This window comes from Rutilus rutilus (genome assembly GCF_951802725.1).
Source record: "Rutilus rutilus genome assembly, chromosome: 2".
NCBI classification, from domain to species: Eukaryota; Metazoa; Chordata; class Actinopteri; order Cypriniformes; family Leuciscidae; genus Rutilus; species Rutilus rutilus.
In genome coordinates, this window is record NC_140210.1 from 28,536,091 (window position 1) to 28,550,837 (window position 14,747).

The window sequence follows — 14,747 nt, forward strand, 5'->3', positions numbered from 1 at the left end:
CTCTTGGCAAAGTTATTACATGTGATGTTCTACAGTCCAACCTCATAATCCCTGTGGTGTAATGCTTATGACCCAGCATGGTGGGTGTGTTGTTCACACTCTAGTGATTTACATGCTACTTGCTTTTGTTTATACAGCTTGACATCCCACAATCCTCTGTTAACAGAAGAAATATTGGAACCTGCATGATCTCTCAGTGTGAGCCAATGTTAACACACAGTGCTGTATATGTAATGAGCCAAGGTCATTTACAGAAACAACTGATGCTCATTTTGCATTTGATACAATTTTGAGAAAAGGTTTTTATTTTTATTTTTTTATATATATATATTTTTGTGGCATAGACACTTTATTCTTCCCCCTCATTTGCACACCAAAATTCAATAAGTATTGTTTTTATGTTATAATAGGACAATAATGCTTGTAATTATCTAAAAAAGTACAGTATTTATTAATTTAGAAAGCCCCAATGATTAATACTCAATGTGTTAGAGCAGTTGTTCTACCAGATTTATATATTAATGATTTTCGTTTAATATTTAAGCTGCTGTTTTAAAATCTGTTCCCCCATTTATCCTCTTTACCTTTCCCCTGTTGTTGACAGTAGGAGCGAACACAGTCAAAGGCGATGATTTCACCAATAATGAGGGTGGCGAAAATAAAGGTATTTTCCCCCATCTTTCCCCCATTATTTTTAAGACAAACAATAGAGATTCCAGCCTGAAGCTTGCATGAAAGGTTTTTTTTTTTTTTTTTTTTTTTTCTGTAATGAATTCTTTCATTTAATTTTGTTCTTAACTTTTTTGGCCATTGAAGCACACCATCATAAAGCACACCTTGGACCCCTTTTGACACCTCTTTCCTCTTTGGAGATTCCTAGCACAGAGCTGAAGGGCTGTGTGAAAAGGCTAACATTTGCCTGTGCAGAAAATTCAATAACATCCATAAAATAACACTTGTTCTCACATAAACATTACCTTCTCCCAGTGCTGCAAAGTGAAAGACGGTTGACGAAAGCCTGCATGCTTTTTTTCCTCTTCTCCGCAAAGAAATTATTAAACAGTCATGTTTTTTCTCAGTTTTGCTATTGTTTTTCCTTCATTGCCCGGTGAAGCATGAACACTAACCTGTGTTGTTTTGACAGTGGAAATCTGTTCATTTGTAACTCCTGTTAGATGCTGGGTTGAAGAAACTCTTCCTACTGTAATATTAATAGCTTGCTCTTTTGCATCCCATTAGACTTGGACAAATAGCACTTTAAGACATGATGCATTGTAATGCTGAGAAAGGGTAGAGCCGTGTGAATGAAACCAGTGAAGTATGTTATATACGTCATATAATCAACATAGAGCATATGGTAATTTAATTGATATATATTGGGCACAGGATGTGTTGTTCTCTTCAGGTTGCTCTTGACACGACTGATAAATTGCTGCAGTGGATCTCACTGTGGTTTGTGGCTGGCGAGGAGTCAGCTGTCATGATCTTTGAGTGATGTGTACGATCATTGATTGCTGCTGTCCAGACATGTTGTACTTTTTGATTGGCCTCTGATACCTGTATCAGTATGGAAGAGAGCAAACACGTGTCTGTAGATAGCTGGGGAAATACTACAAGAAACATTTTCGAAGATCTTATTTTTGCTCTTTTTCCAGGTTAAGTTATCTGAATACTATTTCTCACGAATTTTGTTGAAATATATAGCTGTTACTTCCTCTGTGACCTGTGTAATCACATAATGTTAACAGTAAAATCTGTGGACAGTGTGACATCGGTCCACCAAATGGGAGGATAGGGTTCCAAAGCAAATTTTAGTAAATAAAATAAATAAAAATAAATAACTAAGTTGAGTTAACTCAAAGGGATGGTTCACCCAAAAATACAATTTATGTCATAATTCACTCACTCTCATGTAATTTTAAGCCTATATGACTGAAGAACACACATATGATGTTTTATTAACAAAGTTCAGGAGGAACACGTTTGAATTATCTATCCAATCATCACGTCATTCCAATAATCATCATTCCAATCATCACGTCATTCCAACCTGCTGTCAACAATCAGTAATCAACATGTCTACCCAATCAGCAAATGAGCGGAGGCCTATATATATACACAGTCCACTCACCTATGTTCCTCAACAGTTTTCAGCATCCCTCCACCACCCTGTCTCCTCACACTCGCCTGGTTACTTTCCTAACCAGAAATACAGGGGTAGTACTCTGGGTTCGGGCCAAATTCTGAGCTCGGAGCCTTCCCCTCCTACAGCACGCCAAATACGCATACTACTTTACTCTGATCTGATTATTTGTAAGTGTGAACTCGTGAAACACATGTTTTGGATTCCATTGACTTTCAATATATGGAGAAGAAAGAAAAAAAAAGAGACATTGTGATATTTCTCAAAACATCTTTATATTAAGGTTTGGAACAACATAAGTTTGAGTAAATGAATGACAAAATTTTCAATTTGGGGTGAACAATCCTTTTAACTTAGCTTTCTAAAGATTATAATGTCCTCATGTGCTGTACAACTTAAACCTGTTACAATGTTAAGGAATTATGGTAACTTTTACCATATATATATATATATAAGATTTAGAAAAAAAAATGTTTCTCATCTGGTGACAAATATTGAACTGGTAATTACAGAAAAATTTATAATAATATAACTATATTATAAATAGCCTTGGACATTGGACTGAGTTGTCCAGATGGGATATTAACATATTCACAGCATTTTTAAATCAGGCTACTTTAAAAAGTCTTGAGTCTTGTAAGTACCTCCACCAAACACTTCTTGTGCTGAAGAGACGAAAATGGTGTTTTCAGAAGGACAGGATCGATGCTCTCTGTCTGTATGAACATCTGCAGTGGCGATGAATTACTCTTCCTGGCTCCCTTAAGGTTGTACCTATGCCATAAGACTCCCCTGCAAAATCACCCTACAGCAATGCACCAGCCTCCGCAATTTCCTGACACCTTTGAAACTCACCCAGAAAGACTCTTTAAATGCATAAAAATGAAAGAGAAAGCTGCTCTCTCTATCTGTAGTCCCGTTAAAAGGATGACACTCTTTAGACTAGGTCTGTACAGAGAAAAAAAAAAGCTTTTGTTTTGAAATGAATGAGTGAAAGAATATTACTTGTCAACCGTACCTTAATTGGTTAACATGGGCTCTGAATGGAGGGCCTACGGCATTACTTTAACAGCTTTATTAAAGGTTGATGTTGAAAGCTTACATTTGAGACCCAGTAGCAGTACATGAATATCAAATACGGTACATGTCCAGAAGCCACAGTTGACTTCAGCTTGATGTGAGGCCAATAATTGGCATACAATTGTCTTTAATGATATATTACAGCCAAGTTTTTTGCTTGCGTGCCTTGCCGGTATTGCTGTGCATTACAAATCTGTGTTACAGCTGAACAGACTGACTGAACAGCTCAGCATTGTACAGACTGCACGGTCATTAACAGCCATCTTACCCTACTAACACTTGAATAGATTATCTAGAAAAAAAAGATTCTGTCATTATTTTCTTACCTTTCGAAACCAGTATGACTCTTTTTTTTTTATTTTTTATGTTAAGACAATAATATATTTGATATATATACAGTATTGTGCTTTTATGTCCATTTTGAAGCCTGAAAGCTCGGTAGAAGCTTTGTGGAGAACAGTGAATAGTACATTCTGCTAAATATCACCTTATGTGTTGCACTGAAGTCATACAGGTTTGGGAAGATAATGAGGGTGAGTAAATTATGACATAATTTTCTTTTTTGGGTGAACTATTTCTTTAATAAGAACTGTTGAGTCTAATGAAGAATTCAGCTCTTTCTCTCTCTCTTGCTTGCTCTGTATAAAGATGAGTAATGTGTGCAGTGCTGTGCAGCACATGAGGGAATATATTATCCTCCTCGGCCTGTCCTGGCAATGATGAATGTCCAGGGTGTGTGCACTGCGGAGTCACCCCCACTCACTCTCTCCTTTCGTTTGTTCCTCCCTCCCTGACTCTCTCTCTCTCTCTCTCTCTCTCTCTCTCTCTCTCTCTCTCTCTCTCTCTCTCTCTCTCTCTCTCTCTCTCTCTCTCTCTCTATCGTTCCCTTTAATTTTATTTCTGTCTTTCTTGTTCTCTCATTGTCTTTTCCTGCCTTTCCTTGTCACAGCACAGTTTCACAGATAAAACCAGAAAGGGAACTTTTATAACGTCTAAGTGGCGAAACTCTGGCCAGGATGCGTCAGAGCGGATGCATAAAAGGCCGATCACACAGAAAATGTTCTTGCATTTACCTGGGCTGTGCACACATTTTGGGGGGCAGGTATTCAAGAAAAAAAGGGCACCCTCTTATAATTATTTATAAAACAAAAAAGTAAAGTTACATGTTGATCCTCTTTTGATTAATTATACTATTTAACACTATACATTTTAAACCAATTAAATGATATCAGTATTAACAAAATACATCTTACCATTTATCAAAATCCATTTACACTGCAATTGCCTAACATTTTTAAAAATTGTTTGAGATTTATTTATAATATCTAAAAATAACATTTTGAATATTAGAAATATGAAATGTTGGAAAAAATGAAATGATACTATTATATATGAAACTATAACAGAGAATCATTCATTCAACTGATTCGTTAAAACCAGCTGATTTTTCATTCAGCATTCATGAAAGAAGCAACTTTTTGAATGGGTCATTGAATCATTGACTCACCTGATTCATTCAAAAACATTGCAGATAGGCTTCTGGGAGACGCAACATTTCTTCTTTGTTTGGAACTATTTTCACTGGCAAAAAAAGAGCAAAAACAATCAAAATTGACAATTTTGTGTCTAAAAATAGTCAATTCATATAATCAACTTATTGTTTATTGAACTGTTGTATAAAATGAATATTACATTTTGTAATCGTGCTGATAGGCTATTTGAGAAAATAGCACTCTTGCTCGTGTGATATTGCTTAACTATATTATGTTATAAACACAACATACAAAAACTCATACAAGAGCAAATTAATATCTTGAAATTTTGTGGCATTTTTTATAAATTTTGGTGACAATTCCGACCTTGCACAATGCTATTTTACGTCAACGCCAGACTAGCTTGCTCGTTGTTAAGTTTAACAAGTTAGGCTGGCTGTATTGTTTTAATAGTGGTTTAATTTCACAGAGGTGACAAACAGTGAGAAAGTTTAGGGCAAACACAATTGTTAAATGGCTGTCACCAATAAAGGCAGGTCCGGGAGACGTGGATGCTGCTCACCTGCTCTGCAGAGTGCTTTGGTGCTTTGGTGAGTGGGAGGGGCTTGTGCGGTCTCGCAGAAGAACAAGTTGTTGGGGACACGGTGAGAATTGATTGAAAAATTATAATTAATTCAACAGGCCAATTCAACAATTAAAACAAAAAAATCTGTACAAAAAAGGGCACTTATATTGTTAGAGGCCAAAAGGTTCATGTGCTTGAGCACCACTTAAGGTCTATCTGTACAAGTGCCTGTTTAGAAGGATGTCTTCAGCGATTATGTTGCATCTTGCCAGCTCTGTCTTATGGTTCTCACACGTGGCACCAAATTAATGTTGTGAGGTTTTGGTTGCATGTTACTTAAGGTTAGTATGGCAGATGACCCTTACACGCCTTTAACCACGGGGCACCAGCTAAGTTAAAGGTGCTCTAAGTGATGTCACATGTTTTTTAGGCCAAAACATTTTTTGTCACACACAGCAAACATCTCCTCACTTACCGCTAGCTGCCTGTCCCCTGAACACACTGTAAAAAAAAATGCGGTCTCTGTAGACACCACAGGCTCCACAAACGGCAACAAAAAACTAAATTGGCTCACCCGCACCACGAAACACAACAAACAGTGTTCCAGCCAATCACTGGTAAGAAGTATTTGAGAATAGGGTTCGGGGGGTTAGTGCGCGTACACATGAAGGGGGTGTGTGGAGGAGAGAGAAGCATGAAGAGGGAAGTTTGAATTATGGCCGACACACGATCAAAGAGACGACGTTCTGATGAACAAATTGCAAAGAAGAGGGACAAGGATAAGGAACGTGCGAAGTCCAGAATTTACATCAGAAAAATCTTCGAAAGGTGGCGAGAACTCCGCCGGCAGAAGGGATTCCAATCCGACATTCAGTTGCTCTGTTTTTGCAGAACTGGTGGGTAAATCCATTTTTCTTTCTAAATTGATGTTCATGTTTGCCAAACCAACACAAGGATGTAATTAGCTAGAACTATGCAGTCAGCGTTAACTTTGGTGAATACAACATATATGTTTCTAGCAGCTAGCGATCAATCTCTATTGTAAATGATCAAGCAAATTCACAGTAGGGCGACAATTTATGTGAATGATTGTTTTCACCCGCTGTTTGTTATGAATTTGAACGTTCATTTATAGGCTATTGACAACTTTGACTAAATTTGTTTACGACGCCGCCGTTGTTTATGCTCACTGGGAAACGCGAAGCTAACGTGCTATTATTGTGTCCTTGTATGGGAGCTATAGTTATAACCTCAGGTGGCGAAACGATTTTAAGATAATGTTTCTCTTTTTCTGCATTCTGTTCTGCAATATATAAAAGCATTCATCTAACTTGGCGACATTACACATTGAATGAAGTATCAGTAAAACTTAACTTTGTTTGTAGTGACTACTTTGACTTTCCTTTATGCCGGAAGGGATGGGAGGAGGGAGGAGACGGGATGAGGAGGAGGGTCTAGCTAGCCTCCGTTTTGTTTGACAACAATTAGAACATCAACAAGAAGTAACGTCTCCCGGGATCGCTTAGAGCACCTTTAAGTTACCTTAACAGTAAAGAACAATCAAGGAGAACCGTTGAATAAATACAAATTATGTAAATTGGAGGGCGCTGTCAGGTAAGTTTGTTTCTGCCACAAAAAAAAAGAAAAAAAAAAGATAATCGTCACTTTTTATCTCAAAATTCTGACTTTTCTCAGAATTGCAAGATATAAATTCGCAATTGCGAGTTATAATGTCAGAATTGTGAGGTATATACTCTTAAGCATTTCATTATGACTCGCAATTCTGACTTTTTTTCTTGCAATTCAGACTTTTTTCTCACATTTGCGAGTTTAAACCTTGCAATTCTGACTTCTTTTTTTCAGAATTGTGAAATATAAACTTGCAATTTGCAAGTTATACAGTCCAATTCTGATGAAAAAAGACTGACTCAATTGTGACTTTATATCATGCAATTTTTACTTCATAAGTTACAATTGCGAGTTTATTATGCAATTCTGTGAAAAAAAAAAAAGAGTCAGAATTGCGAGATTTAAAAAGTCGCAATTACCTTTGTTTTATGTTTTATTCAGTGGCGGAAACAAGCTTCCATAGTCAGATGACCAATCTGAAGCATTTGTGACATATCGGATCATTTGTATTTATTAATACTTACTGTTAGCCTAGAAATCTAGACGCACCTAGCTGCAAAAACCTAAATTGGGTCAGGCCAATCACGTCGTGTATAGAGTAGGCGGGGCGGGCTTAACATAATGACGACAGAGTTGCGACAGTTCCCTGCTACTTGAAAACAAAGAATGGCGGCTGCTGGCGAACATCTTTCGAATCGGCTTTGTCCGCGACTCTGGAGGACTTGGAGTTAAGTTTTTCTTTGAGAAAAGAGCATAGAACAGCACTTAAGTCATTCTTAAAAAAGGGAAGATGTGTTCGTAGTTTTGCCAGCCAGATATGGCAAAAGTTGAATCTGTCAACTAGCTCCGCTGTTGGGAAAACGCTCTGGTTGGTTGAAGCGCTGTCCTATTGCGTGCAGAGGGAATTTGAAAGACAGCCGTTTATCCCGCCCCTCGGATTGAGCGTGTCTATGGTGAGTTGCCAGACCCAACATCTTGATGTAGGTCTGGCTTGCCAGGCTAACTTACTGTATTATTACTATTACTACTGTGTCAACACAAGGAAGACAAAATTGTAATAAAATACATTTTATTAACAAAAAGATTATTCCTGGTATTCATTTAGTAGTTGTGTTAGTTACTGGATAAAGAAATAAAGTGCATAAGATGCATAAAATCAACATGATTAATTGTGGCAGAGTTAAGTTGTCTAATAGAAATAAACTGTTGTTTCTCTAAAACTAATAAGGGGAAAAACTTTATTCCACATTAAACAAATAAATAAAATATTATTTGTTATTTACCGACATCTGCTATGCAACCTCTATGTCTATATGGATTACTTGTATGATTTATTTATGCAGAAGACTGAAAATTAAAAAAATTTACTAAAATTTTTAGTAAAAGTCCATACAACAGTAAAAGTTGTATGAAATGATCAGCTTTTCATTAGACATCTCATATGGATTGTCATGAGAATGTACAAGCTAAAAGTGTTGCTCAAATTGAATAGCACTACATTAACAACCTGAGTGTTAACGTTCTGTGAACGGCCCGTAACTCTTTCCTCTTCATCATTCAAGAGCCCAAATGTTTGCCAACTTCGCAAATGTCCAATGCCAGTTGAGCTTCAACACACCTGGGATGCAAAATGTGCATAGATGTGCTTCCTTCTCAGCTACAGTAACAGCCCATCCAATATGTCTCCTTGATCTATGAGTTTGCTGTGAAGAGCCTTAAGATGTGTATCGGCATCTACTCTAGACAAGTTCATGGCAGCACTCCATTCTCGTAATGTGTTTCTGGATTGTTCTCCTTCGAATAGCTGTGGAGATGAAGGATTTAAATTGTTTTCTTGGAAAGAGCCCATGAAATCAGTACCTAAACTACTTCTACTGGCTCAAGTTTGCCAGTTAAGATTCACCATAACAGAGGTTTCCAATTGTGTGGGTGGTATGCTCTTGCCTTTGATGGTAGTAATGGGTTTGCTTGCGATTTCGGGTCAGGATAGGTAATCCTAGACCAGTGTAAAAGGGTAAAACATCAACACAAAGCTTGTGTAATATCTCCACTAAACTAGAATCCCGTGCACAGCTATTAGTCTGCCTGGTTTGGGAGGCAGAATGTTAGACAGGAGGTTCTGCCCTTGCTGATGGTCCAGCGCAATAAAGGCGCTGCAACGCTGAAAGTTGTACACCAGCAAAGAGCTGCAAAATAGATGCACTCGCATTAGTGCACTGCCTGGCGCCCACTCAGAACCCGACCGAGATTAATCACCTGTCACGACGGGTTGTTTTCCACCTCTCCCTCTCTTTCTCTCTCTCTCACTGTTCCCCTCTCTCTTGTTCTCCCTGTTTTCCTTTGCGGGGAGAACGATACACAGACTTGCCGTTAATTCTGCTCGCCTGCCCACAGGCGCTGTAGGATTGTGCCAGCTCTGCAGCAGACCACGCTGTGTGTGTGTGTGTGTTTGTGTCTGTGTGTTTGTGTTTGAGCACCACCTCTACGCAGTTAATGAAGCCATATGCAACAGAAACCAATAATCAAAGTACAGTGAGGTGGCTTTGGCTGAATACCAATTACTTACGCTGTCCCCTGTTGGACTCCACTCCAGTCTGAGAAGCCAACCAGGGCGTTCCTAATGCAGATATACCACTCCCACTGAGAGGAGGCTGTTTGCAGTGAGTATGTTTACAGAGGTGGATGCTAACAGACGCAGGCACACATACCGAATGTCATAACCCCTTTTTGATGCCATTAGCTCTCATTCCATCAGCTGTTTTGAGCGGGCTGAGGAAACTATTTGATGAAATATTAGTACAGTAAACACATTGCTCTTATAACCAACAGTGCAAACCACAGAGCATTAAAACACACTTAATTAAAGATGCACACTGATTATTCTCCCTCAAAAAAAACTATGTTAAGGTTGTTTGTTATCAGTAATTATTATTATTATTATTAGTATTTATTTGAGGAAGCTTTGAATCAATTGTAAGTTGTTAAGTATATAAATGGGTGTTTCTTCAACTGTGCACAGTTAAACACAGTGAAACGAAACTAAGAACAAACACGACTAAATAAGTGTAACACCATTGTGTTGAATAAGAAAATTAATAAAAAAAAATGTTTTATATATATTATAAACTATTTGCCTATTAGCATGCATATTTCTAGGATATTACTGCTTATTAGTACTTATAAAGCACATAATACCTTATTCTGCATGACCATATTCTACATCACTAATCCTACTCAATACCTTAACTTAACAACTACCTTACTAACTATTAATAAGCAGTAATTAGGTGTTTGTTGAGGCAAAAGTCATTGTTTATAGTGAGAATTGGACTCTTATCTAAAGTGTGACCAAAAAAATATAACATATGTTTTACATCAACATCAACCGCTGCAACAAAAAAAGTGGCCTAAGTTGAAGAGAAACATTTGTATCTTTTGTTTACAACTTCCATTAGTGTACATGCATTGATATTAATGTTCAGCCTATGCAGTAAGCACAATTGTCTAGAAACTCTCAATGTGTTTTTATTGTGACTAAACACAGGGACACATCTGCATCTATATTTGCTGTCCTGTTCAAGACCAGTAAATATCTGATGGGAAAAATCTATAGTCTGGGTAAGCTTGCCTGCAATTTGTGAATTGCTATCAAAGACTTCCTCATCCTTGGGCTTCATGTCTCCTGTTTTATAATCAGCCTCCTACACGTGTACTAATCAGGGGCTTTAATCAGAACAAGAGAACCCCACAAATAACCAATTCATCCGCAGCAATTACGGACTTCCCTGTGCATGAGCCACATCTTGAGGTGAATCTTGCTGAGGTGGGATTAGTTTCAATGAAAATGCAGCTTGGTAATGGTATAAAGAAGCAATTTAATTTGAGATATTTGTCTGATCTTCTCATTTGGGATCGTCCTATTAGATTGTCTTGTCAAAGTGTAAAGCCTATGTGTTCTACTGATGTCCGTTTTCTGAGAAAAACTGTCACTATTAGTTGGACAAAAAAAGTTGTTCAGTCATCCCACAGAAATTAAATGTTTATAGTATGTCCAGATGATTTTTGTCTTTTCTTCTTGCAGACATCCATGATGAGAATGGGCTGAGACCTGTGATGGTGTACATCCATGGTGGGTCCTACATGGAAGGAACAGGGAATATGATTGACGGCAGCATTCTGGCCAGCTATGGAAATGTCATTGTGGTGACCCTGAATTATAGGCTGGGAGTGCTGGGTAAGTCGTTCATTTTTCATTAAATGGTGGATGGTTTTGATTACAGAATATCTTTATGACCTCCTGTTTTATATTCAGCCTCCTACACATGTAAAAAAAGATATACACATGGTTTAAAGAGGCACATGATCTTGGAATAGCTGAGGGTCCATAGGCTTAAAAGTCACATCATTTAAAATGAAGATTTCAAGAAGATCTGGATGGACTGTTATGTAATATGTTTTAGTTTAGTTTTTTAGTTTCAATTCTTCTGTTATGGTCATACAATGCAAACATAGCAGCTATGATTTACTTATAATTATTTTTCCTGTTGGAGTTGAGTTCAGTTTCTTGGCCGGTTGTGCTTCAGTGTTATTTTACTATTATTGATATATTATACAGTTTTAATTTGTATTTTGAATTAGCTTTTATTTTTATATTCTCAGTTTTCATTTAAATTTTAGCTTAAGTTCTTGTCATTTTTTGTATTTTTTATTATTATTTATATTTAGCTTATTTATTTTTTTTCCGGTTTTACTTTTAGTACATTTAATACTGCTACTTAAACTTATTTTATTTAAGTTATACATTCAGGCATTTAATACTTATATTTTACTTAATTTCAGCGTTATTTGAATTAACAGAAATAATTTTTAATAATTGACCTCATAAACATAATGATTTTCTCCCATAAAGTAGGGAAGGGCAAATTTAGTACTTTCTAAAAGTGAGAGATGAATGTTGCTACACCGCTGGTCATTAAATTTCAGAATTTGTGCTGTCTAATAAGTTTTAAAGTCCACTTTGGATTTCATACTCTTCTTTCATCTTTCGTTGCAGGACAGTTATGCCTCAGTAGGATGTAGGATGATTAAATTTAGTTTAAGAATCTAGGCTGTGGTTGGTAAATATTGAAAAGGGATCATTCACAGTCTTCCACTTCGGCTGTTCTTACAACTCGTTATCAGCTACAGCTCTCTCTGAGGCTGGTTATATTTAGATGTCTTGGAGCCAAGGGGAATAGGTATAGGAAAAGGCCTACTGGAAAAGTGTGCACTGCGGGAAAAGACAGCAGTTGGGGGAAGCAAAGAAAGTGGCAGAGAGACCGAGGACAGGAGTGAGAGAGTGCAAGCGAGGCCTTTGTTAAACGTGTTTCTGCTTCTCTGCCTGACATCGCTCAGCATGCAGGTGATGGAGATAGTCTAAAGTGTCTGGCTGTCTCTGGCTTTACGGAGAGCAGTTTGAAACGTGGTGGCAGTAAAAAGCAGAGCCCTATAGAGAGAGGGCAAAGTGAGATTGGAACATGTTCCCAAGCATATAAAATTGCAGGATCGTGTCCGTTTTGTACCCCCTTTTCACAGAGCGATAGCTCTTTCTCCACAACAAAAGTAATATTTTAACACCTCTGAGGTATCTTGGTGGCAGCGTGTGTGTGTGCGCGTGTGTGTGGCACTGCACAGACTGCTCTCTAGTTGGCCCATGCCCAGTCCGCCACCAGTGAGACATATTTCTTCTCAGCTGTTTTTAGACCTAGTGTTGTAATAGCTTAATCTAGCTTTTAGACACATGCTCACTGATTAGCCAAGGGTGAGAGGAGCATTACGGTGTGGAAATACTATTTGCAGAAAGCCATGCACTCCTCTCTGGAATTAGCTTGTTGGAGAGTAAAAATTGCTGCTGAACATATGCAAACATATTTGAGATAGATATAGCGACCTGTTATGCATTATGTGGTATGCATAACAGGGTTATTTGTGGGATAATCATGCGGGAATCATTACGACTGCATGGGTATTCATCTATAATCATTTTGTATAGGCTACATGGGCATGCATGTGTAAAATTTTTCTGTCAAATTTGCATCTGTAACTGTGTGTGTGCTTTCATAGTAATTGCACCATCTGCAGTGGGGCACATGTGGCCTGCCAGTGATCCAATAGAAGCTGTAAGAATGAACTGAGATGTGTTACTGGCACATGACTCTCTCTCTCTCTCTCTCTCTCTTTCATGGCAACGTGAGCAGACTGCCGATGTGTCTCATAATACAGCAGAACGAGTCTGTTTCTGCACTTAACATGTCATCACAGTGCATTGTGGGAAACTCAATTCCAATTTGGCATAATGAGGTATTTATGTATGCAGCACTAAATGAAGAATCACAATGGCTACGTTCACACAGCAGCATAAGGCCCCGATCAGACAGAACGTGTTTTTTTTTAGTAAGAGGCGTCTTTTTTAAATCGTTTTCTGTTGGCATTGAGCGTTTTGCTCGTTTTGTATGCACCCCGAGCGGCTCGCTTTTTAGCAGCCTGCTGCGCCTTGTGTTTTTGTTAGATCGCTCTGAGCGCCTGATATAAAAAAAAAAAAAAAGTAAAATTTTCAATTGTCCAATCGAATGAATGGAGAGGCGGGCCTTCTGTTGTGGTGAAGTTTACAGTTGCTTTCAACGTCCGGAGACTGCAATGATGGAGGAGAAACTTGTGGTGGCTGTCACGAGTTATACGGAGCTGTATGACTTCACGAACCACAAATACCACAATGTTAACAAAAAGCAGCAGGCCTGGAGGCAAGTTAGTGTGGCAACAGAGATGTTTACAGTTTACTTAACAGCAAACCAAAGATTCTAGAGTGCTCGTGCTATAATCTTTGATTAGACTGACAGGATAGCTGATTCGGTGGTTGCCTAGCAACATAAAAAAACACACCACACTGCTCTTTTCTAAGCTAAAAAAAGTAAACCAAAAAAAGGCAGTGCGGTGCACCTTGCGCTTTTAATTTGAAAAACGTGGTCTGTCTGATTCTAAGTCTCTAAGCCAGTTTTTGAGTGCTAAATACATGTTCACACACAATTTGGTTATGAATGAGAGTGGCAACTGCATTCAAATCTGATTACATAATTTGTATCCCTATAGTTCAGCCAAAAAATTAAAATGTATCATTTACTCACCTTTTTCGTTTTTTTTTTTTTTTTTGGAACACAGAAGAAGATATTTTGAAGAACGTTGGTAACAGTTTTGGTAACCTTTGACTTCAATTTTTTTCAAAATATCAAAAAGTCAGAAAGAAAGAAAGTCATACTGTCACGTTCAGTTTAGTTTTGTTCATGGACTTTGAGTGTGTTTTCATCCGTCTCCTTGGTTACCGCCATTATTAGTTCATGTGCATCAGCTTTGTTTAGTAATTATCCTCTGTGTTCTTCTAGGAAGACTCTCACAGTTTCTGGTGGTTGTACAGTGCAAGTGCAGCGGTGCTGTTTTAACAGCATCAAATTTCTGTGTTTGTTGACGGCTGGTTACAGGGCGGAAAAATGAGTCCTTCACTGTTTCAGTTCACTGTTCAGTGTTGCCGCGGTCATTCCCCTGTGTGCTCCGTCACTGGTGATGGGTCCCATTTCCTGAAAGAGCAACACGGGTGTGTTTGCGTCTTTTTCAAGATGCCATTCCACCCGTGCATTTCTGGATGCGATCGTTATTTGTTCCCCCAAATGGACGGTCACAATAGTTGTATCACGTGTTTGTAGAATGTATATACAGTATATATATATATGTATATGTATATATATATGTATAATATGTGTATGTAATGTATGTGTATATATGCAGCACATTGAGGCAGCTTTGTAGA

General features: G+C 38.0%; 1 protein-coding gene across 2 annotated transcripts in view; it reads left to right on the forward strand.

Moving 5' to 3' along the window:
• nlgn4xa (neuroligin 4 X-linked a) overlaps positions 1-14,747 on the forward strand; it is a 121,076-nt gene that overhangs the window by 20,507 nt on the left and 85,822 nt on the right. Inside the window, exons 3-4 of one of the 2 annotated variants that reach the window (XM_084401746.1) lie at positions 605-664; positions 10,992-11,144. In XM_084401746.1, the coding sequence (XP_084257872.1) occupies positions 605-664; positions 10,992-11,144 (213 nt within the window). The remainder of the gene's footprint in view (positions 1-604; positions 665-10,991; positions 11,145-14,747) is intronic. The other variant, XM_084401745.1, reaches the window with a different exon arrangement.